This window comes from Tyto alba, unplaced genomic scaffold (assembly GCF_018691265.1).
Source record: "Tyto alba isolate M040663 unplaced genomic scaffold, T.alba_DEE_v4.0 Super-Scaffold_20000042, whole genome shotgun sequence".
NCBI classification, from domain to species: Eukaryota; Metazoa; Chordata; class Aves; order Strigiformes; family Tytonidae; genus Tyto; species Tyto alba.
In genome coordinates, this window is record NW_024881293.1 from 10,471,525 (window position 1) to 10,495,508 (window position 23,984).

A 23,984-nucleotide genomic window follows, 5' to 3' on the forward strand; every position below is an offset into this window, starting at 1 on the left:
GGCCGCGGCGCTGGGGACTCTGCAGCCTGGGGCTCTGCCGCAGCGCTGGGCCGGCCGTAAGGAGTGTGAGGGCTTGGCAGCGCTAACGAGGCCACCCCGGGGGCTGTTTACCCCGTCTCCCTGCGGGGGACCCCCAAACGGGCTCCTTGATCTGGCTGTCCCCGCGGGCTGCGGCACAGAGCCGGCGCGGGCGGTGGGGGGGCCCGGCTGCTGCCGGCAGATAACCCCCAGCAGCTCCCGTCCCGCGCCCGTTATCAGCGCCCGCCCGCTTCGCCAGACGTGTTAATTAGGGCGCTCAGCGTGAGCAGCCGGAGCACGTATGAGCACGCGTGGCCTCGTGCACGGGCTGGCACGTGTCTGGTGTCCGGCTGCGGGAGCTCCTGCACGGCTCCGGGGACGGGAGCGGGCCGCAGGCGTGGGTGTGCGAGGGCTGGGTGGGCACGGGTGCACCCATGTTGGAGCGGGTGTGCGTGACTGCACACGTGTTGGAGCGGGTGCATGTGGGTGCATGTATTGGAGCAGATGTGCATAGGTGCACGTGTGTTGGAGTGGGTGCATGTGGGTCCACACGTGTCGGAGAGGGTGTCCTTGGGTCCACGCGTGTTGGAGCAGGTGTGTGTGGGTGCACACGTGCTGGAGCAGGTGCATGTGGATGCACGCGTGTTGGAGTGCATGTCTGTGGGTGCACACGTGTTGGTGTGGCTGTGCATGGGTGCAGGTGTGTTGGAATAGGAGCATGTGGGTGCACGTGCGTTGGAGCAGCTGTGTGTGACAGCACGCGTGTTGCAGCCTGTGTCTGTGGGTGCATCTGTGTTGGAGCAGGTGTGCATGGGTGCACGCGTGCCAGCCCATGGTGAGCCATGATCTAGAGGGTGCAGGCAGCCTCCCACCCCTCCCCTCTCCCCTTCGCTGTCACCGAACACTCCTGGGACCGGGGGACCCTGGGCCCCCCGCGAGCCCCCAGCATCGCCGTGCCCGTCCCGCCGTGCCCCCCCCCAGCTCTCCGGGACCAGCGTGGCGAGCCGAGGCCGTGGGGCCGCCGGCGCTAACGCAATTACCGTTACACTTCCCAGCCGTCGTCTCTCCGGCAATGAATTTCTGATCTGATTAGATTTGTGCCTACGTACGGCTGTCTGCCGCCATCCCCGGAGCCGAGCGGACGCGGGGGCTCCCCGGGGAGGGTGAGGGGCAACTGTGGCCGGAGACACCCCCCCCCCTCCCCGCGCCATCCTGCCGGAGGGGAGCGGAGCGGAGCGGGCACCGCTTCGCCCCAGCACCGAGGGCCAGCAGCGACAGACGTCGCCACGTTCACGATTCAAGTGTCTTCTTGCACCCCGTGAGCCGGCTGCTCCCGCGGCGATGCCCGGCGGTGCCGGGGTGCGAGGGCAGCTGTCAGCCTCGCAAACACCCGCGGTGCTCCCCAAAAACGCGCGGGAAGAGCCGCGGGGCAGCGTGCTGTGCTCTGCCCGGGATGCCGAGCCGGGAGGACAGGGCCGGCACTGGGCTGAGGGGCCGGTGGGGTCTGGGGGGTGCTGCGGGCGTGAGGTGGGGGTCCCAGGTTCGTTGCTGTGTCCCCGGCCCGTGGGCTCGTGGCTGGCACTGCTCGGTGGCCACAGAGCCCCGGCGGGAGCAGCCGGGGCTGGGCCACAGGAGGGGGAACTGGAGCGGGGACCTCTGCACCGCCTCGCTTTATTATTGAGTTTAACCTACAGTCTTCCTTACATGCCACAGTGCCCGTAACTAGTGCAGAGGCTGCTTTTATGTGCAAATGAGCCTTTTTTTTTTTTAATCTTTGACAGAGAATGTGCTGTGTTTACATAACAGAGGGCCCTGGTACTCTGGAGAGGGCCACTGACAGTGCTGGCAGGAGATGTTAAGAAAGATCTAACATTTCTGATCTCTGTTTAGCCAGAGGCACTGCGAGGCAGGCGGGGAGCAGCAGGGGAGGGGGCTCTGGGGTGCTGGGGAGGGGGGGAACCAGCTCTGCGGCTGCTGCCTGGGCTCTGGGAGGGCGCAGAGGCCGGGGTCCCGGGGCCCGTCACCTCCGGCAGTGGTGATGGAGAACCTGGGAGGGACGTGGCGGTGGGGCAGCACCAGAGGGACGGGACCTGGGGGTCCCCATGCTGGGGCAGAGGCCTCTGAGCCCTCCTGGGGGTCCCCAGCTGCACGGCTGGGGGGCAGGGGCTGCCCTTCCTCCAGACCAGTGATACTCCTTGGAAGCATCCAGCAACCAGGGGCTGAGCAAAAGCTGACGGCGAAGCCAAAAGCTGGCGGTGGCAGCCCTGGAGGGAGAAGGGCTCCTGGCACGGTTGCCACCATCCCCTCCAGTGTTCTGGGCAGGGGTCCTGCTCCCCTTTGGCAGCATCTCGAGGGGATGGGTCTGGTTGGGATAAACTGTCCCCGCGTCCTTCCCCAAGCCGCTGCCACACTCACCGGGCACCGGCAGAGGGAAAGACTCCTCCTGCCAGGTTAAGTGGAAAGAAAAATGACCAATATCCTAAGGCCTGCCAGGTTAAAATGCATTAATTCGGGATAGTCCGTTAATGACAGTATCGATCAGTCTCAGTGCTGGGCTAACGAGCATCCATGTTAATGAGGGGTGAGTGGTGTGAATTGCAGCAGCTGGCGCGGCTCCAGGGAGCTTGGGTTGGGAGGCGAGGGTAGAGCACCCCAAAAAGGGGCTGCTGCTGCACGGCCCGGCCTCACTTGGCCAGGGAGCGGGTTCGTCCCCCCAGGATAGGCTCTGGCACGTGGGAAATGGAGTATCCATCTGCCCAAAATACATATTTCCAATTGGTACCTGTGTTTCTTCTGGAGAAGTGAGTAACCTCGTGAGCCCAAGGGAAGAACCGGTCCAGGCCTGCAGCCCCATGCGGGATGCGTCCACCCGGCTCGTCCGTGCGCTCCCGTCTCATCAGCACTTGTCTCAAAAACTCGGGTTTGCTCCCAAACTCGCGTGGTGCCACAAGCTCTGGCTTCCCCTGTGACCAGGTGTGGGGTGGGAAGGGGTCTCCAAGGCGGACGGCGAAATCCACGGCAGGTTCCCAATCCTGTGTGCGACGAAACGCAGCCCGGCTACAGGGCTGGGAGGCGAAGAAGCCCTGGCTCTTTTCTGAAAAGCTTCTCATTTTTTGAACTCTTCTGCTTTTTTCTTTTTTTCCTTGCAAATACTTGAAAGACGACGTTTCTTCCCCCTCCACTTTTTCTAGGAGCTCTCCCTTACTCTACCCCCCCGGCCCCATTACACCGTGGTCCCCGTGCGGCGCAGGGGGAGGAATGATGCCCAAGTTTGGCTTTTAATTTTCTTAGTGCTGCTTTGCAAAAAAAAGTGTGGGAAGACAATAAACTTGGTCTATCAAGACCAGTTTTGCTTTGGGGTGCCCGTGAGTACCCTTGGGGGTGGCCCTGCAGTGGGGTTCCTGCCCCTCAATGGGGGTTCCAGCCCCACAACGGGTGCTGGCCCCGCAGCGGGGTACCAGCCCCAGCCCAGCACCGGCTGCCCACGGGCACCGATGAGCCCCAGTTTGTCCACAAAAGCCCACAGGAAGGGTCATCCCGTCCGGGTCACTTGCGTGGTGTCCCCACGAGCGTGCGTGGCCGAGGGCACGTCTCGGGAGGGAACGGTGAGCGGTGGAGCGCTTCCCTCCGGCACCGGGATGCGCCTGGCACCGGCTCAGCTCTGCCGCAGCGGGGGGGAACCTGCGGCTGCTGCGGCTGCGTTTTCGGCACCGGTTTGGTGGGAAAACTCTCCGAGGTGGCTCGTGTCCAGGCAGCGGCTGCAGGACGTGGCACACCGGCACTTTGCCGCCGAGCGCCGGCGGTTCGACAGGCTGGCGCTTGCATTTAAACAAATTTAGTTTTCTTCCCTGTTATAAAGCCTACCCTTAGCCCGGGGGAGTGGGGATTGCTGCTTTTTTTCTAGATCTGCAAACAGGCTGAAATAATAGCTTCGGGTGTACCCATTTATCTCCGTGTCCGTCTCGTCGTGCATCCCATCTCATCCCACTCTGTCACCCAGTCCTGTAATATCTCAGCATCTCCCTAAAGCAAAAGATGACAATAAAGTGTAAATGGGGAGTGTTGGCTCTGGAGCATAATGATGGCAATTTAGATGCCAGCCATAATTTCCCGCCGTTGCCCCAGGTAACAGGAGCTGTTGTCTCCTGTGGGAGCGCGGCCGAGCCGGGACGAGGTGTTACCTTCGCTCTCCCGCGTCTGATCGCCACCGTGGGATTTTCTGTCATTTACATTAAAAGGGGGGAAATATCCATAAATGAAGGAGGGAGTCTCAGGAGGGCCAGGCTGAAGCAGCCCGGGGGGCTGCTGCTCCCCTCTCCCGCCAGGGCCAGCACCGGTCCCCGACCGTTGGCATTGCCAGGGCCAGCCCGCGCTGGCTCAGGGGGTGTCGGGGCTGGGGGGGGGACGGCGAGTGGCAGTTCTGCATGGCAATTTGCATACATTACCCACAATGCCCCGCTCTCCCCGGGCCGCCTGGCAGGCTGTGCGTGCCGGTTTGTCCTCCCGCCGCGTGTTCCGGCTCGCCGTAACCGTGTGGTGCTGGTGCGGGTGAGCCGGTGGCCTCTGCGACAGCCCCAGAAAGTTTGGGGGGGGGTGTGGAAAAAAAGCGCAATTTTTAGAGGGAGCAAGTTTGGGGGTCGCAGCAGAGCTGGCACGGTGCCCGCCGGGGAACCGCCTGTGCCGTGAAACCGCTGCTCGGTGCCGCGGAGCAGCGCCCGGTGCCGCGGCTCACAGCCCGTGGTTGCCAGGTTTTTAAGGGTGAAATAAATAATGGAGACCTGGTTCTCGGGGTGCTTCCCCAGCGGGGTGTGAATCCCTCAGATGCTGGGTGGAAAAACGCCCTAATGAGTAATCCATTAACGATTTAGTGATGCCGGAGCGTGCTGTCCCCGCGGGCTGCGGGATGTGGCCGGGGTGACTCAGGGAGGCTGGTGCTGGAGCCCAGCTGGGGCGCACCGGGCTGGCCGCAGGGACGAAGGATGCTGGTGTGTGTCGGGGGAGGCTCATGGGGACACGTCGGAACAGGCAGGGTCAGGGGACAGCAGGTGCCAAGGGGCGACTTAGGGGGCCCTTGGGGCTCACCCCACTGGTCGCACGTCCCACCACTGGCGTGGTTCTGTCTCGCCAGTTTGGGTGATGGGATCAGGTGGTGCTGCTCGTCCCTGTCCCCATCCCTGTCCCCACCCCTGTCTCCATCCCTTGTCCCCATGGCCATCCCTGTCCCCATCCCTGTCCTTATCCCTGTCCCCATCCCTGTCCCCATCCCTGCCACGCAGTTGCTGGCCGGGGCTGCGCCGGGGCTGTCAAATGACATTAAGCCCAAACCAACCTCCCGTCCGTGGGAGCCGTCACCGTCATTCCCGATAACTGTAATCGAGCTGCTGAATATGTAGCCAGGCTCAGAGTTTTGTACTTGAGATAAATATTGATATTAAAGCTGTCAGGGCCGGCGAAGTGACGCTGACACCCGCTCTGATGGTATCTCGCCGCCTGACCCATCAGCTCCCACCAGCCACAGCTCCCACCAGTGACCCCCGGGGGGCTCACCCCGTCCCGCTGCCCCCCAAAGAGGGGGGACTGGGTCCCGGAGCACCTGCTGGGCTGGTGGCTCGCTGCTGCTGGCCAAAACACAGGGACAACCCTGGGCTCTCAGCCTCGGGGGTGGCTCCCGCGGTCCCCAGCTGGCACCGTCCCCACGCGCCTCTCTCCACACCTACCCCAGCCCTGGGGGGTCGGGGAGCTCCCGCACACCCCGCAGCAGCGATCGGGACCGACATCCCCCCCCCAGCTCCCCAGCTGGGAAGCTCTGGGAGAGCTTGTGCTTTGTTGCTGAGGGAAAAACGGGGTCCCGGGGGGGTGGGGGTGGGTGCGGGGGGCAGCGGGCAATGGGTGCTGCAGCCCAGGGGGTGACACCCACAACCCGTGAGGTGGCACCCGCGGCCTGGCTGGCCCAGCGAGGCAGCGGCCGCTGCGGACGGGGCGCAAATGTTTGGGAAATTCAAAAGTAAATATAATCATGCTGCTGCTGTCCCAGCCTTTGGGTTTGTTCCTGCCTCCTGTCCTGTTCCTTTGAGAAGGGAAGGGAAAGGGGAAAGGGAGAGGGAAAGGGAAAGGGAAGGGGAAAGGGAAAGGGAAAGGGAAAGGGAAAGGGAAAGGGAAAGGGAAAGGGAAAGGGAAAGGGAAAGGGAAAGAACAAGGGAAGGGGAAAAGGAAAGGGGGAAAGGGGAAAGGGAAAGGGGGAAAGGGGAAAGGAGAAGGAGATGAGAAGGAAAAGTCAGGAGGAGGAGAGAAGAGGAGGGGAGAGGAGAGGAGAGGAGAGGAGAGGAGAGGAGAGGAGAGGAGAGGAGAAGGGAAAAGGAAAAGGAAAAGAAAGGAAAGGAAAAAGGTAAGGAAAGGAAAAGAGAAAAGAGGAGGAGAAAGAGGAGAAGGAGGAGGGAGGAGAGGAGAGGAGAAGAAGAAGAGAAAAGAGGCAAAGTAGAATGGGCATCCCTAAACCACCCCCCGGGCGGGTTGTGGGGAGCCCTCGTGCCCGTCGCCCCGTGCCGGTGCCCGTCCCTCCTCCTGCCCCGCTGCTCTCCCGCTTGCTCCTTCTTTATTTTTTTAATTAGCTGATTCGCTATCTGGTGCCGAAGTGTGTTTCCAACCACCACACTCAGGAAACCTCATTAACACAGATCAAAAGGAGCTTTTAATGATTTATAAAGGTGCAGCAGTTTGGAGAAATTAAATAATTTAGGTGGTGTGTGTACGGCGGGTCCCTCAGGACCACATTACAGGCGAACCACGAGCCGCAGCCCGAGACGCGGTTCCCCACTCTGCCCCGCCGCCGCGGCGCTGGGGACACTGCCGGAGCGCGCATGGCCCTGCTGGGACCGGGGCTCAGCACCGTCCTGCGGGGCCGGGAAGGATGAGGCCGAGGCCGGGGCGGCTCTTGCCGTAACCACAAGCATCATCTCAGTCCTGTGAGCGCCGGGGCTTGGCTGGGTTGGGATGCTGAGCTCGTCCGGCGTGGCCCGGCAGAGCTTTGGGAGGTGTGTTGGGATGCTGGGATCCTCTGGCACGGCCCGGCCAGTGCTGGTGCCACTGCCAGGGCAGCCACACTCGCCCTCCTGCCATGCAAAACATTTTACCAACATGGTTAATATAAACCTTGGCACTGGCAGGGCAGTGGGACAGGATGGGGATGCCCAACCCTGCTGGACCGATGCCGGATGGACCCACATTCTCCGGGTGCAGCCAGCTCCGACTCCATCCCCTCCCGGACCCCGTAAGTGGCTTTAGCCCTGAGCAGCACGACGGCTCCTGAGCGGGGAGAAGGGATCTGTCTCCAGGCTGCTGTGACCGAAACGTGGCCAAAACCCACCGAGGGCCCCGTCCGGCTCCCAGCGCTGCCTTCGGCGTCCCGCGGGCCGGCGCTCGGTGCCGCCTGGCCAAGGAGAAGGAGAAACAGATGGAAAAAGCAGCTTAAACGTTCCCGGCGTGAAGTCCGTCTCCAGCTACGGCCATGCCAGGAACCAGCCGAGCAACAGGATTAATGGAGAAAAGAGCCGTAACGCTGCTGAAAGGGGTCGGGCGGGCGCCTGCTCCCACGGGGGCCGTTCCCCGCCGCCCCCCCAGCGCCCAGGAGCTGCTTTGTGCCCATTTCCCTGGGGGGGGGGGGGGGGGGGGCGGGGGAGGGATCATGCCAGAGGCTGGCGGGGGGCTGGTGGTGGCCACTCCACAGCTGAATTTTCATCAGGTTGTGTTTGAAAGACGGCGAGAGGGTGGTGGGTGAGGTTGGGGGCTGGTTTTGGGGCTGGGGGTGGCGGGGGGGGAGCTGCTCTGTTTTATTTTGCTCTGTAATAGGCTTATTACTCCTGATCATGCTGTGACTATTTGAATGAAGGAGATTTCGGGAGATGAAAGCGCAAGGGAGATTTTGAGTATCTCAGCGCCTGGCCCTGTAAGGACAGGTGCCCTTGGATCCGGGGACCCCCATGCCCGGGACCCCCGCACCCGCAGCACCCTGCCCCAAGCCCCCTCCTCGCCTCGCTGCCCCCGCTGCCGCCAGCCCCCGCCAGCCCCTCGCTCCTCTGGTGGTTACAAACCTCCTAATTTCCAGCCTCAATTTATTCATGGCCGGTTTATACCCATTTGTTTATGTGCCAACACTGTTCTTCAGCTTAAATAGCTCTTTTCCATCCATAATATCTCCCCCCCACACATGTATTTCAGCGAGCGCAATCATATCTCTTTTCAAGCTGTTCACGAAAGAAAAATCTGAATTATTTAACCCTTGGGACACTGGCTGGTCTTGCAGGGTGTAGCAAGACCTAGAGACAAATATGCTTTGTTCCCATGCTGGGTCGCTGACCTTGCTTGGGAGCTTTGGGGGGATGGTGCTGCTACCCAGGGGGGAAACTGAGGCACTGGCTGTGGTAGGGGGGACCGGGATGGGGGTCGGGGTCCCACAAGACCCAGACCTGGGGCTGGGAGAGCTGCGGGGGGTTTGGGCACGGGCAGGGTTTGCTCTCCTGGTTGGCTCTGCCCTGGGGGGTCTCGGGGTGAGGATGCCCCCGGCACGCAGGTTGGCAGGACGGGCTCTCAAAAGGGATTTTTTTTTCCACCTCCACTGTGAGTATCCGAGAGGTGAAAACTTTGGAAGCCAATGGGCTCCCAGCATGGAGATGCCACCCGGCGCGGGGGCACGGGCAGGGTTTGGGTGCCGCCGTGGCATGGAAGGAGGGGAGGGCAGCGGAGCCGCTTCGCCCGCTCTGATATTTTATTCCAGGCAGTTTCACTCCAATGGATTCCCGCTCTTGTCATGCGAAGGGGCCGGCGTGGGACGGCACCGGGCAAGTTATTTATTAAATGCAAACCAAGATGGAGCCGGGGCAGAGCGGGGCTCGGCGGGCGGTGGGGGCGGGGGGTGGGAGCTCTGCGGTGCTGGTGCCCAGCCCGAGGCAGGTGGGTGTGCTGGTGAGACTGGGGGCTGTCCCCAGGAGGTTTCCACCACCCCGCCGGCGAAGCCCTGGCACGTGTGGGGGGGCAGCAGAGGGGCCGCAAGCCCCCCGAGCAGCCTGCCCTGTCCCCAGCCCTGCCTGCAGAGCCAGCCCGGCTGTCAGGCAGCACTAACGGTAACGAATGCCCCTAATGAAGCACCCAATTAGCCGGGATCCCAACCTTAATGGTAGCTGACAGAGCTGAAAGCTGCGAGTAGTCAATTGTCAAGTGTAACATCCCGCCGGGGTGAGGCGGGGAGGCGGCTCCATCCGTCTCTGTCAGGGAAAAACAAGCTCCCGCGTTAACCCCTTTGGCAGTGGGCGAGCTCTGTGCCCACCGGCGGGGCTCTGGTGGCCATGGTGGCCTGTGGCATCAGCCCCAGCAATGGCATCATCTCTGGTGGTGGCATCATCCCCGGTGATGGCATCAACCATGTCCCATGGCATCAGCCCCAGCGATGACATCATTCTCTTCCCATGTCATCGGCCCTGGTGATGGCATCATCCCTGTCCCGTGGTGTGCATCACCCCGGCCACGCCGTCAACCCGGTGGCTGTCCTGGGGGGGGGGGTGGTGCTGCCCTGCACCCCATTACTGGCATGACCCCCGGGCACCCCAGCACCCGATTTTTGCGTGCATCGCAGGGCGTGCAGACAAGGTGGCCCAAGCTGCTGCCAGCCCCTCGCGTGGGGTGGGCTCCCACCCCCCACGGCCAAACCCACCCCGTCCCTGCTGAGCTCCCGCATTGGGGAGTGGGGTGGGTGGGGGGGTTATGGGGGGCGGGGGGACCCCCCAGCATCTCCCAGCTAACGCATCCCATGGCGGGGGGCTGCACTGGGCCGGACACGTGCAGCTCACGGAGGCGCAGCGAGGTGGGTTTTATTTTCCTGAGTGGTTCAGCGAGAGGTGCTGGGGGGGGGACACAGACGGGAATTGCCCCTAATGTCCTGGCTGCCTCCTGCAGCCCCGGGGCCGTGAGGGGTGGGGGGGTCCTGGCTCTGTGGCCCCAGGGGGTTGGGGGGTCCCTGCTGCCAGGAGAGGCTGGGGCAGCGCATTGCCAGAAACCTGGCTCAGCTCAGAGCTGAGCTTGTCATTTGGTTTGAAAATGTTGTGATTTGGCATTTATTGCCAGCGGGGGGCAGGGAGGGGGTCTCTCCACTCGCTCACTGCAATTCCCAGTCGCCCCAAGAGCTGGAGGTTTGTCCCGCACCAGTGTCCCCAAGTCTCAGGGACGCAAGGGCTCAGTGGGGCTGGGGACAAGGGTCTTCATCCTGCTCACCCCACCCACAGGGAGCAGAAACCACACTCGTGTCCGAGATGGGGCTGCGGGGACCGGAGCGTGGGCCAGCCCGAGCAGGACGTGCTGGGCCCAGGGCCCCGGTTGCCGTTTGCAAAGCCGCGGCTCCGGGATCGCACCGGGAACACGCCGAGCCCGGGGAACCGGAGAGCAGCCACCGGCACCCAGCTCAGCCCTGGCCGCTCGCCCTTCCCTGCCCCGCTGAAAGGTCCGTTTTATTTTTCCTATTCTGAAGCCAGACGAATTAGCGATGTGCCTCGTTTTAGACAGTTCAAATCCCACTCATTTTAATTAGCGCGGCCTGGCAGCCCTGCTGCGGGTATTACACGGGGCGACAGCGCGCTTTCCAGGTGGCGGGTTTTTAAAACGCTGTTGACATTTTCCAAACTGAACGACTTAAATGATAACAAATTAACAGACGGCTCCGTGCGTGCGTGCGCGGGGCCGGCTCGGCGTGAGCCTCCGCCACGCGCCTCTGTGAGCAAATTCGGTTACCGGAGCGTGGCCGAGCACCGGGGCCTCTCTGTTCCGTGCCGAGCTGTGCCCCGCACCTCTGGTGGGTGCTGGGGGTCTCTGCACGGGCGCCGCTGCTTGGGGGGTGGTTTTGGGGTTGCTGAGTCCTGGATCCGTCCTCCCTCCCCCCTGCTCCGGCGTCGGGGTGCCGGTAGAGCCGGCTGCTTCGCCGGAGCGGGCTGCAAGTGGTTACTGCCGGGGGGACGGGGGCTCAGCGTGAGCGCCGGAGCACCCCGTTACGCGGGCACATCCCGGTGACCCCCAGATCCGGGCTGTTGGGGTGGCTGTTGGCCCAGTGGTGCCGGAGGGGTGTAAAGCCGAAGCCAGCCGGGATGAAGTGGCGGCAGCTCCAGCTCAGTGGCGGCTCCGGGACGGGATGGAACAAGCCTAGAGCAGCTCCATGCACCATGGGGTGCCCCGTGCTCGGCGCAGCGGCACAAACCCCCACCCCCAAGTCCCCACATCCCCCTGTCCCTGCATCCCCCCGCCGAGGGCGTCCCTGCGGCACCTCCAGACCGGCCCGTGCCCGGTGCCGGCTGCCCTGTGCCGCCGTGCTGGGCTTTGCCTGCTGCCCGGTAGCGGTTCCCCGGTGTGCTGGGGCACGGCCGCGCTCCTGCCGAGCAGCTGCTTGGGACCCCCGGGTCGTGCGAGTCGCAGCGTGCGGCAGAGCTGCCAGGAGGGAATATTTGATCAGGCGGAGATGTAATATTTATAGGAGGGGGTGAATCAGCAGGGGGAAACAGAGACATAAATAAATATTTGCCGGCAAGGAAAAGCCAGGACGGAGCGGAGACAAAGTCACCCAGCGCCTGGGGACGCGCGGCCCCGGGGGTAGCAGCACCCCGGCCCCTGCCCGCTCGCCTGTCGTGGGGTCCGTGCAGCCCGTGGGGGTCCCGCGATGGCAGACGGGGACGTCCCCTGCCCGTCCTGTCCCACTGGGGTCTGTCTGTGCCGTGGGGGCTGTGGCTGTGGGGTGACAGCGGGGGCGCCTGGCCCAGCCCTGTCCTGGACTCTGGTGTGGTGTCCCCTGGGGCCGGCTACTGTGACATGCCAGCCCCGAGGGGTCTGCGGGGATGGGGACAGGGACAGGGAAGGGGACAGGGATGGGGACAGGGACGGGGATGGGGACGGGGATGGGGATGGGGACAGGGATGGGGACGGGGATGGGGACGGGGATGGGGACGGGGATGGGGACAAGGGATGGGGATGGGGACGGGGATGGGGACAGGGATGGGGACGGGGATGTGACACAGTCCCTTTCCCAGCCCTGCTGGGGGGGGGCCGGCCAGGGGGGCTGCGAGCACCTCCAAGACTGAGCACCCCCCGACCCCCCACGCGTCCCCCCCAAACCCGCTCTTAGCTTTGAACCCGACTTTGTGGCTGGTGACCCCGATAGCACTGGGCTGGGAGAGGGGGTGGGGGACGCCAAGGGGGGCAGTGGGCGGGGGCGGGTGGGCACAGGGGGGGTCCCCTGTGCTCAGTGGGCATGGGGGGAGCCTGGGGCCCACCGCAGGCTGGGGGGCACCATGCCAGGGGTCCCCACATCTCCCCAGCACCCGCCACCCCTCCCAGCGCAGGGTGACCCCTCCTTGCATCCCCCACCAGCGCCCATCTCCGCCTGTGCCATTTATCAGAGCTAATCAGCTTTAATTCAGCAATTTGTCAGTCTGGAAAAGGCCCTTGGAGTTAGTTGATTTTTTTTTTTTTTTTTTTTTTCAAAAAATATAATTATTATTATTATTCCCCTGGTAAGCATGGGCCCTCCTGTTAGAATCACCTTTGCTTGGGCTTTAATAACGATCATTAAAATAAATAATTCTTTAAAATAAAAGACGGAGAGAAGAGGGGGTTTTTTAATTTTTTTTTATTGTTTTGTATGCTTTTGAAAAATTGTTTCCCAGTAAATCCTGGCCCTTTGTATTAATTTTACATTTTAAAATGTTACCTTGCCAGGGGCAGGGTTGGCACAACTGACTCGGGAAAGGAGAGAGAAGGAGAGAGAGAAAAACCCTTCTCCTTAATTAGTGTATTTCCCTGTGTGATCAGAGTGCTTATGAAGCAGGTAATGAGCTGGATGGGGGCTGGACGCCGCCGCTCGCCTGCTCCGGCAAGGCTGGAGGACCAGGACCACCCCCCCCCCCCGCCTCCTGTATTTGGTCCCCCCTTCCCTTTTTGGGGTGCTGGGTGCCTTTCAGGTCACCCTCTGCCACCGCCGGCCGTTTGCTGCCATCCCCCCCCTTGCCCCGTCGGCGCTCGGGACGCAGGGACGCGTGCTTGGGGCTTCCCGTGTGATGAGTTTGAGCCAGTCTCAGCCCTGCTCAGAGCTGCTGGAGACTCAGGCAGGCGCAGGGGGTGTCGGGGAGCCCCAAGATGCTGCTTTGGGGTGGCTGGGGGGACCGTGGCCTGTTGTCCCCATCCCACCCAGGCCTGCACTGACCCCTCCGGCCGCTGCCCCCCCCACGGGGCCGAGCCGCAGGGATGTGTGTGGAGCTGCTCCTCGGGATAGGGGAGCACCAGCCCTGGAGCTGGGGGCGGGGGGGGTCCCGTGTCCCTGCTCATGCCGAGGCAGGAGGGCCGCGCCGCAGCTGCCTTAAATTAATTAGCAAAGAAAACGTGCTTGAAATGCTGGGGGGGGGGGGGGGGGGGGGCAGGCAAACAGCCAAGCTGCCAGGTTGGCTCCTGGGGGAGCCGGTGAATTTGGCCGGCGAGCTTCATCGGCTGCGGTGCCAGCGGTGCCGGGGGGGGGGGGGGGGGGGCTGCAACATCCCCCCCGCGGTGCCGTTTGGGGGTGGGGGGTCGCAGGGGTCGCCCCGAGGAGCCGGAGGGGGGGGGGCGGCTGCTGGAGGTTTGGGGGGGAGCTGCTGGCATGCACTGCAGAGTTCTCCAGTGCCGCTAATCCCTTAATCTCTCAGATAATCAGTGCCAGAAACGCAAATTACACTGGGATTGCAGCGCACGGCTGCCGCGGTGCCAACGCTTCCATGGTATCGCTGCGAAGAGTGATTTTTTTTTTTTCTTTTTTTTTTTTTTTTATTTCCTTTTTTTTTTTTTTTTTTTTTTTTTGTGACTTACTATCAAGCGGTGCTGGTTTATCGGGAGTACAACAAGGAGGCTGTGTGTTAATCTTGTCGGTTAATGGGGGTGTCGGGGTGGGCTGGACGCGGCCCTGGGTCGTGGTCAAACCCCGGGGGGGGGGTTTTGGCGTGGCGGGGGCCGCTGGCGTCCCCGCGGCGGGCTGCGGTGACACGCGGTCGGCTTCTCCCGCAGGTTTCACCGGGGGGACTACACGGTGGAGGTGAGCATCAACGACTACCTGGACATCTACTGCCCGCACTACGAGGAGCCGCTGCCCGAGCGCATGGAACGCTACGTCCTCTACATGGTCAACTACGAGGGGCACGCGTCCTGCGACCACCGGCAGCGGGGCTTCAAGCGCTGGGAGTGCAACCGCCCCGACTCCCCCAACGGGCCCCTCAAGTTTTCGGAGAAGTTTCAGCTCTTCACCCCCTTTTCGCTGGGCTTCGAGTTCAGACCCGGCCACGAGTACTACTACATCTGTGAGTAGGGGCTGCCGCGGGGACGGGGGGGGGTGTGCAGGGGGGGCTGGCGAGCAGACCCCGCGGTGCAGAGCGGACCCGGACGCTGGGCTGGGTTTGTACTGGTGACCCAAAACCACCGCGAAGCCCCCCCGAACGCAGCCGTGCCCGTCCGACGGTGCCGAAAGCCATCGCCGGGGCTGGGCCACGGCCACGGGTGTGGGGTGGCCACGGGAAGTGACCAGGACTCTCCACGGACTGGGAGCGATGGGGACGTGCTCTCGGCCCCGCCGGGGCCTCGCTGGGCACCAGTAAAGCTGCTGCACTGGAGCGGTGGCGCAGCGCTGCCTGCCCCACGCAGTGGCCCCCCCACTCCCCCATGTACACCCATGCTCCATGCTCTCCCGTGTACCCCCCACTCTCCCGTGTACCCCCCACTCTCTCATGTACCCCCCACTCTCTCATGTACCCCCCACTCTCCTGTGTACCCCCCGACTCTCCCATGTACCCCCCCACTCTCTCACGTACCCCCCACTCTCCTGGGTACCCCCCCACTCTCCTGTGTACCCCCCAACTCTCCCGTGTACCCCCCCACTCTCTCACGTACCCCCCACTCTCCTGGGTACCCCCCCACTCTCCTGTGTACCCCCCAACTCTCCCATGTACCCCCCCACTCTCTCATGTACCCCCCACTCTCCCATGTACCCCCCACTCTCTCACATACCCCCCACTCTCCTGGGTACTCCCCCCACTATCCTGGGTACCCCCCAACTCTCCCGTGTACCCCCCCACTCTCCCGTGTACCCCCCCACTCTCACGTGTACCCCCCACTCTCACGTGTACCCCCCACTCTCCCGGGGCCGCATTCCCAAACTGGCCAACCCACTCCAGAGGGAAAACTTCCCTTCAGGTGCCCAGGCACTGAGCACAGGATCGGGCCCCTGGGTGAATCTCCCCCCAGCTGGGGGGGGGTGGGGGGGGTGTCAGGGCAGGGGCAGGAGGGGGATGAGGGGCCGGATGGGAACCGGGGAAAACCAGACTAATGGGGCTCAGATCGGGCACTGGGGGTCTGGCGATCAGTAAAGGGTAGAAAAAAAAATAAAAGTAAAAAAAAAAAAAAAGAGAAACCGTGAGCCCCAAGCACACGGCGGTGTCGCAGGAGGCAGAGACGCCTCTGCCCGGCAGGAGCCAGCCGGCGCGCTTATCTTCCTTATTATTTCTCCCCCTTTTTCCTAAAGCATCTGTTTTCAGCCCACTTAATTTGTTCCTTTTATCTATATTAAATTACCATTTTTTCCCCCTTCTTCCTCTCCCCCTGTAAAATGTCACTCGTGAAATAACTGCATCTACAACTCTCTCTTTCCCCCCCCCCCTCCCCGCCCCGTTTTATTTTATTTTTTTTATTTTTAATGTCGTTAGGGAGAGATTACACAGAAGTAAATGGTGAAGCTGATCATTGCTAAACCGGTTAGAATTCATGTCATGCGGAACATTAGAAATTATGCCTCTTTGAGGAACCGTATTTAGCAGACATGAAAGAAAAGAAATTACCTCCTCCTCGAGCTTGCAAATTGGAATGCCATTAACCTCGCGGGCACGGGCCACTCGCGCTCCCGGTGCCGGGTCAAGGGCACGGGCTGGCCCCGGGGATGGAGCCGCCGGACCGAGCTGCTGCGGGGTGCTGGTGGCACGGCACGGCACGGCACGGCACAGCACGGCATGGCACGGCACGGCATGGCATGGCATGGCATGGCACAGCACGGCACAGCACGGCACAGCACCGCAGCTCGCGTGACCTTCTCATTCCCTGTGTGGACTGTAGTGTCAGGGAGGAAAGGAAAAGGGAAGGGTAAAAAAAAAAAAACAACAACAAACAAACAAACAAAAAACCCCAAAACAAACAAAAAAAACCAAAACAACCAACAAAACAAACAAACAAACAAACAAACAAAAAAACCCAAAACAAACAAAAAAAAACCAAAACAACCAACAAAAAAAAAAAACACGAAACCAAACAAATAAGAAAAAAAACAACAAACAAACAAAAAACCAAAATGAACCAAACAAAGCCCAAACAAACAAAAAAAAACCCAAACAAACAACCACCAAAAAACACAAACAAATAAAAAAAAAAAAGAAAAACAAAAAATAAAATAATCATGGGGGGTTTGCAGCATCCCTGGCGTCTCCCCGGAACGGCTGCGGCCGACGCTGCCCCCGGTGTGAGGGCCGGGGCCGGGGGGGCCAGGGGGGTGCTGAGGTGCAGGAGGTGGGTGCAGAGAGGGGCCAGGTGGGGAGCAGGGGGGGCCGGGGACCCCCCCAGAGCTGTCAGCCCGTCTGCGCCCGCCCAGCGCTTTTAGTTGGTAAAAATAAATCAAAGGGGTCCTGTGGAGCCGGGGGGGTGGGGGGGTGGGGGTGGCCCCCCCGGCAGCTCCCGCAGCGGGGGCCCCGCCGTGTCCCTCCCTCGGCGCTGGCGGGGGGGGACGGGGGTGGCCCAGTGCCACCAGTGGGGACCCGTGTGCCCGGGCAGGGCTGTCCCCCCGGCGCCGCCTCTCCTGCCGGTGGCATCCCAATTCCCCCTTCTTCCAGCTGAAATTAAACTTTATTGCAAATAATGCTCTTTCCCTTTCTTTAATTCAAAAAAAAAAAAAAAAAAAAAAAGGAGAAAAGAAAATGAAATTCCTTTAAAAACGTATATATAAAAATCACATTTTCTCATATTGAGAGGGGACTTTCACCAGGATAATTATTGCAATTACTCCCTTTCTCTCTCCCAATGAGTATTATTTTTATTCCGTGCCGTTATTCTCGCCGTGCCGGCTCGGGGAGGGTGGTGCAGCGCTGCCCGTGCTCTCGCAGCCCCCCCCCCCTCCCTCCCCGGCGTTGGGGCCAAAAGCCACATGGGCCACCGGCCCCTGTCCCCAGAGGGAAGCTCCAGCTGTGCTGGGACCATCAAAGGCCCTTTACTGGGCTCACCTGGGACGGGGCAGGGGCAGCCCCAGCCCCCCCCCCCCCCAAGAAGTTTGGGTGAGGGCTCTGCTGTGCTGGGGGTGCCGTGGGGCAGCTCAGTCGCTGTCCCCCCCTGGCTCCGGGGGGGTCTGTCCCTTGGCGGGGTCCCTGAGGCGGGTTCTTGCCCTGTCCCCATGGTGGGGCTGAGCTGCTGCCCCCCCCCAAATCCCCCCAAACCCCCCCTCTTCTCAACCCCCCCCCTCTTCTCCTCCCTTTGCTTCTCCGCAGCCGCGTCCCCCCCGAACATGGTGGACAGGCCCTGCCTGAAGCTGAAGGTTTACGTTCGGCCAACAAGTGAGTGGGCTGGGGGGGGGCCCGGGGGCCACGGGCAAGTGGGGACTGTGAAGGGGGGGACGGGGTGGCCCCGGTCCCACCTGGGTCGCACCCCGATGGGGACGGCACCCGCAGCCCTGCCGGAGCCGTCCCTGCCTGGTGGACATTTGCTGCTGAGTTTTGGACAGGGGGGAAAAAAAAAAAAAAATAATCCCTGCACAGTGGCTACTTTTCAGAATCAAATAACTCAGCCATTTAAAAAAACAAATTAATAATTTTCTTCTCCTGTTAACGTGTAATTAGCAAATGGCAGCAGCTCTCCCTGGGGAAGAGTGCCTGCGAAATGTCACCATTTAAAAGGATGTCTTTCTTTTTTTTTTATTTGCATGGCTTTAAAATAAAACCCAATATAATGAAACCGTCTGTAAAAAATCATTCTGTTTTGTTCAGGACTAGGGCATAATAGGGGGGAAAAAATCTCTCCTGATACTATTTTTTAGTGTTTTAATAATATTGGGATTTTATTAGGCCATTGCCTCACGGTGAGGAAGGGCTGCCTTTGTGCTGCCGGGGGAGAGGGGCCTTGCCCCGGGGGCCGCCGCGGGCTGGGCACCCCTCGGTTGGGTCTGGCCCCAGGACGAGTCCTTGAGACCTTCTCAGTTGCAAGCGCCAGGCACGGGGGGACCCCGGTCCCGGGTGACCCCACACAGGGACCCTCCAGGACGGGGGGGGACGGGGGGACTGGATACGTGGGGGGATGGAGCATCCCCGGACACGACCAGGCTCTGCTTTTCCTGGCTCCGGGTCCGTAAAAATCCGATAACAACCCCGAGCAAGCCGAGCCCTGGTAGCAGCTTCAGCCACCGTTGAACGTGGGCTACCGCCGCGCGGGGTTTGGCTACGGGACGCCCGGGCTGTTGGCGAGCGGGTGCCCTGGCCCCACACGGGCTGGTCCAGCCCTGGCCACGGTGGCTGATCCCCCCCGCAGGGTGGCACCCGACCCCCGGGGTGCTGAGCATCACCCCGCTTCTGCCGGGGCAGGACGGGCCCCGGAGCGCGGCTCACGCCTCCCCTCTCTTCCTCCCCTTCCGCAGACGATTCCCTCTACGAGTCCCCGGAGCCCATTTTCACCAGCAACAACTCCTGCTGCAGCCTCAGGGTCCCGCACGCCGCGCTCGTGGTGGTGCCGGTCGTCTGGACGCTCCTGGCCTCGTAGCACCGACGCCGACGTGCCGGGGAGCGGCTCCGCGGGGAAGGAGCAGCGGGGGGACGGAGCCCGGCCACCCCCCATCGCCTCCGAGCCGCGGCTGGACGGTGCCCGGGGACGTCGCCGGCACGGAGGGTCGGTGCTGCCGGGGAGAAGCTCGCCCGGAGCCGGCCGCCGCGTGAAGGCCCCGTCTTGGCACGGCCACCGCGCCGGGCTCGGTCACAGGTTGCCCCACGGGACGGATCCTGGCCGCACGCGCGCCGAAAGCTCCCCGTCCCCGCGCTGCGGCTCGCTCAGCACCAGCCCTCCCCGTCGGATGCCGCTTTTTACATTTCTAGACCAAATAGAGAGTCCTCGTCGTTTGGCTTTTTGGGGGTTGGGTTTTTTCTTTTTTTTTTTTTTTTTTTTTTTTGTTCTTTTTTTAAAAAGAAGAAAATATTTTTATTTTTATTTGTTGGGTTGTTTCAGCCTGAGCTTCCCCGTGTCAGACTGACCCGCACGGGGCCGGGCTCAGCCCCCTCCCGCTGAGCCCCTCACCGCAGCCCCCTGCCCTCGCCCGGCCGCGGGCAGGGAGAGAGGGACACCAGCGATGGTGCCGATGGCTCCGTGGTCACAGACTCCTTCCCAGCCCGGCCATCGCTCCGGCAGCAGGACGTCACGGTGCCGGCCCCGCCACGCTCCCCCTTGCCACCCCCTGCCACAGGGGCACAGGGACGGGGGGGGGGCCCGGATGGACACGAACCCCCCGCTGAGCGGCTGGTGGGGTGACCCCTCCCCGGCGCTCGTGCCGTGGATGTCACCGCTGTCCCCGTGGGACCCTGGAGTGGCTCTGTGAGCAGCAAAGCAAACGGGACGGCACCCGAGGGGAGCACCGGGGACAGCCGGCCAGCGCTGGGAGCACTGGGAATGGCTGGCGGGTACTGGGGGCACCGGGGATGGCTGGCACGGGGGGCACCGGGGATGGCTGGCACGGGGGGCACCGGGGATGGCTGGCACAGGGGGCACCGGGGATGGCTGGCACGGGGGGCACCGGGGATGGCTGGGACAGGGGGCACCGGGGATGGCTGGCACGGGGGGCACCAGGGATGGCTGGCACAGGGGGCACCGGGGATGGCTGGCACAGGGGGCACCAGGGATGGCTGGCTGGCACTGGCAGCACTGAGGACGGCCGGCCGGCACTGGGAGCACTGCCGGGCACTGGGAACACTGGGGATGGCCAGCTGGCACGTGGAGCACCGGGGATGGCCGGCTGGCACTGGGAACGCTGGGGATGGCTGGCTGGCACTGGGAATGGCCGGCTGGCGCTGGGAGCCCCGCCGGGCGCTGGGAGCCGGGGGGCCGGGCTGGGATCAATCCAGGGTGTTTGGCCAGAGCTGAGGCTGGCGCTGCCCGCGGGGCAGGGTTTCCTCCTCATCTCCCTCCTCCTCCTCCTCCTCCTCCTCCTCCTCCTCCACCCTCTGCTCTCCACCTGCCCCGCGTCCCCCCACACACTTTGGGGGTGCGAGAGCCCCCGCGGGGGCCGGTGGCCACATGCGGGACCATCGCGGTGCTCCCCGAGGTCGCCCATTTGTCACCTGGCATTCCGGGGCTGGGGCTCGGGGATTTTTTTTTTTTTTTTTTTTTTTTTCCTTTTTCTTCTTTGCATTAATAAGAAAAACCCACCAAAACCCCCAATCTGAGGTTGGCCCTGACCCCAGGGGTGGCAGGTCCCCAGGGACCCCCCGCAGCCCCGGGGCCTGACCCCTCCTCGCCTTAAATCTGGGGCTGTCCCACCCGGGGGGGTCCCGGGCCCATCCCGCAGAGCCCCCTCCGAGCTCCGAGGGGTCGGGGGTCCTGGGGGACGATGGTGATGGGCTGCGACCTGGCTGACCCCCACTGCGGGCGCCTTCCCCGAGCGCTCCCCAAACCCTGCGGCGGCGGGGGGGCCGGCGGGGGCTCCGTCCCTGTACATACAGCGCTATACTGTGAGCGTTTTTTTTTTTATGTATTGTTGAGAATGAATTTTATGGAAGGGTTTATCTTATTTTATTTTTATTTTTTAGACTAGGAAGCTGGAATCTCGCAATAAGCTCATCTCCACCATCCAAAAAATACAAAAAAAAAAAAAAAAAAAAAATCACATTCCCTGCTGTCCCATCCCTGTCCCCGTGTGTCCAGACCAGGTTGTGGTTCTCGAAGGCGAGCGAAAGCGTCGTGATTATCCAGGGGATGAGGGAGGGCACCCACCCAGCCGGGCGCTGAGCACCCCGGGGCTCCAGCGAGGAGCCGGCAGCACCCACCGTGCCGTGGTGATGGCAAACCCTGGCCTTCGGTCTGTGTTTTATATATATATAGATTATATATATAAATATCTATATTGTGTACAGCGACTGTGGGAGAGTGGAAAAGCGCCGGCGGCGGCGAGGCTGGCGGGGGGGTGAGGGCTGGGGGGGCTTCGCTGTGGCCGGGGTGGGGGGTTGCAGCCCCTCGCCGGTGCTGGTTCTGTGTGCTGGTCTCCGTCCCGCCGCGCTTCGTCCTTCGCCACGCCGCTTCCGTCCTCAACGTCGTGCTGATGGTAACCAGATCACCGCCCCATTCGGATTCTGTATTTTTTTATAATAAAATAAAAATACATGTCATGTGAGGCCCTTGCTTTTGAGGAATGACTTTCCCTCCCGACCCGTGGCCCCGGGGTGGGCTGGGGGTGAGCGGGGGGCTCCGTCCCCGCTCCCCGCGCAGCCCTCTCCCCCGGTGCAACGGGGCTGTGAAGCCAGACCGCTCTGCTGGGTGGTGTGTTAATTACGGGAAGGATTTAATTACCGCATTAATGAATAATAATGGATATTAAATTAATTAATATGCAATTGTTGATAGTACTTAATTATTGGAGGCGATGCCACCCGGTGGGTGGGCGCTTGGGGCTGGGATGCTCCGGCATCTCCCCGGGCACTGTCGCAGCCCCGGCCACTTGCCCACCTGTGCCTCAGTTTCCCCGGTGCTGGGGGGGTGTCGGGCCACCGGCAGGTGACATCCCGGGAGGCCACCAAAGCCGGGACGGGCTCGGGGGTGGCACCGCGAGCAGCCTTGGCTGACCCTCCGCACCCCTTGCAAGAGCAGACCCGGCCGGGGAGCACCCCCCCCCCCTGCTGCTCGTTTCTTCCTTAACGAGTAAATAACTTTTTGTGTGCGGCCCATGCTCATTCCCGGCGTTTAATGTGTATTTCAGCATAATTAGCAGAATAGGAACAATCCGCTGTTAATTAATTCAGGCTCATACCGCTGATCCGAGGCTCTGAAGTTTGCCACAAGAGGGTGAAAGCCTAATTTTGCTTTTTAATAAGGGCCATGTGTGTGCCAGGAGCGGGGAGAAATACCAGCACCGACGGCTGGGGAGAGGGGTGCTGCGCCGAGCGCTGCGGTCGCTGCCAGCAACGGGCTCGAGCGGTGACAAATGCCGGGAAGAGAGCCTGGCACTGACTTGCCAAAAAAAAGCCATTTTTTAGACCCGCTCGGTAGGGTTTTTTGAGGCCTGACTCATGATTTTTTTAACACTGGGGGTTGGAAATACGGAGTTAAAAATAGCAAACTGGCAGGCGCAAGGCTGAGACGGATCATCGTTAGTAATTAATTAATAGAGTCATGGATTTTTAAGGCCTGAAAGGGATCGTTTAGATCAGGCAGCCCGTCTCCCTCGCAGAGGCAGCAAGGTTTGGTTTAAGGACTCGTGGTGATGGGGAGGGGGTCCAGCCCCGGCTGCTCCTCGTGCCGCGTCCCACCGGGCCGGCCCCGCTCCGGCGTCACCGGCTCTTGCCCGCCGACACCATTCGGGCCGTTCTTATATTTAACTGGGGCTGGATGGGGCACACGGGGCCGGGGCTGAGGCTGAGGCATGTGGGTCAGTTTGAGGGGTCCCATCACCCTCGGGCTCGGGGTCCCTGTAGTTCGAGGGGTCCCATCGCGCTCGGGTGCAGGGTGCCTGTGGTTTGGAGGGGTCTCACCACCCTCGTGCGTGGGGTCCCCGTGACTCGGTGGGGTCCCGTCACCCTCTTGTGCGGGGTCCCCGTGGTTCAGGGGGTCTCGTTACCCTCATGCACAGAGTCCCTGTGACTCGGGGGGGCTCCTGTCACCCTTGTGCACGAGGTCCCTGTGGCTGGAGGGTCCCTGTGGCTCAGGGGGGGTCCCATCACCCTCGTGTGAAGGGTCCCTGTGGTTCAGAGGGTCTCATGGCCCTTGTGCACAGGGTCCCTGTGGTTTGGGGGGTCTCATCACCCTCATGTGTGGGGTCCCTGTGACTCGGGGCGGGGCGGGGGGTCCTGTCACCCTCGTGCACGAGGTCCCTGTGGCTGGAGGGTCCCTGTGGCTGGGGGGTCCCGTCACCCTCATGTGCAGGGTCCCTGTGGTTCGGGGGGTTCCTGTCGCCCCCATCTCCCTGCAGCTCGGGGGGGTCCCCCTGCCCTCCTATGTGGGGTCCTTGTGACTCAAGGGGTCCCAGCAGCTTGGGGGGTCCCATCGCCCTCATGCACAGGAGTCTGGGCAGCTCGAGGGGGTCCCTGCGGCTCAGGGGGTCCCGCTGCCCTCGCGTGTGGGGGTCCCTGTAGTTTGGGGAGGGGTCTTGTCACCCTTGTGCAAAGGGGAGAGGGGACCCAGGGACCCACTGCAGCACCCACGTGAAGCAAACGCCGGCTCGCGGGTTTGATTGGAGCCGGGTCGTTAATGCCACTGGTAATTGGAGCTGAAACAGCCGGCGGGGCCGCGGTCATTCCCTTCCTGAGCATCGCCCGTTTCTCACCGCCCTTCCCACCACACCCCGAACCCCGTCAGCAGCGTCCCCGGCCTGCGGCTCCCTGCCCGGCTGGAGGCTGTGGTGACACGGGGCGGGGGGCACACACACACACACACACACACACACACACACACACAGCCCCTCTCAGCGGACAGGCCGTCGGGGAACGGGGACGGGTTTTGAACCGTCCGGCGCTGCTGGAAAACAAAGATTTCCCCTGCAGGCTGACCTGGAGAAATGAAACACGTCTTAAATTTCTTCTTCTCTAAATTTATGTGAAGGAAGGGAAAGGAAGCAGCCCCCAGCCCCGGATGGGTCCCCAACCTGTGATGGGAGCTTCTCCCCACCCCCATGACCCCCCGAATATCCTTAGTCCCTGCTGCGAGCT

General features: G+C 62.1%; 1 protein-coding gene across 1 annotated transcript in view; it reads left to right on the forward strand.

Moving 5' to 3' along the window:
- The window catches only part of EFNA2 (ephrin A2), a 48,594-nt gene extending 27,137 nt beyond the window's left edge, over positions 1–21,457 (forward strand). Inside the window, exons 2-5 of the mRNA XM_042795046.1 lie at positions 14,077–14,366; positions 17,583–17,648; positions 18,722–19,751; positions 20,877–21,457. Coding sequence (XP_042650980.1) covers positions 14,077–14,366; positions 17,583–17,648; positions 18,722–18,843 — 478 coding nt within the window. The 3' untranslated portion in view covers positions 18,844–19,751; positions 20,877–21,457. The remainder of the gene's footprint in view (positions 1–14,076; positions 14,367–17,582; positions 17,649–18,721; positions 19,752–20,876) is intronic.
- The last annotated feature ends 2,527 nt before the right edge of the window (positions 21,458–23,984 follow it).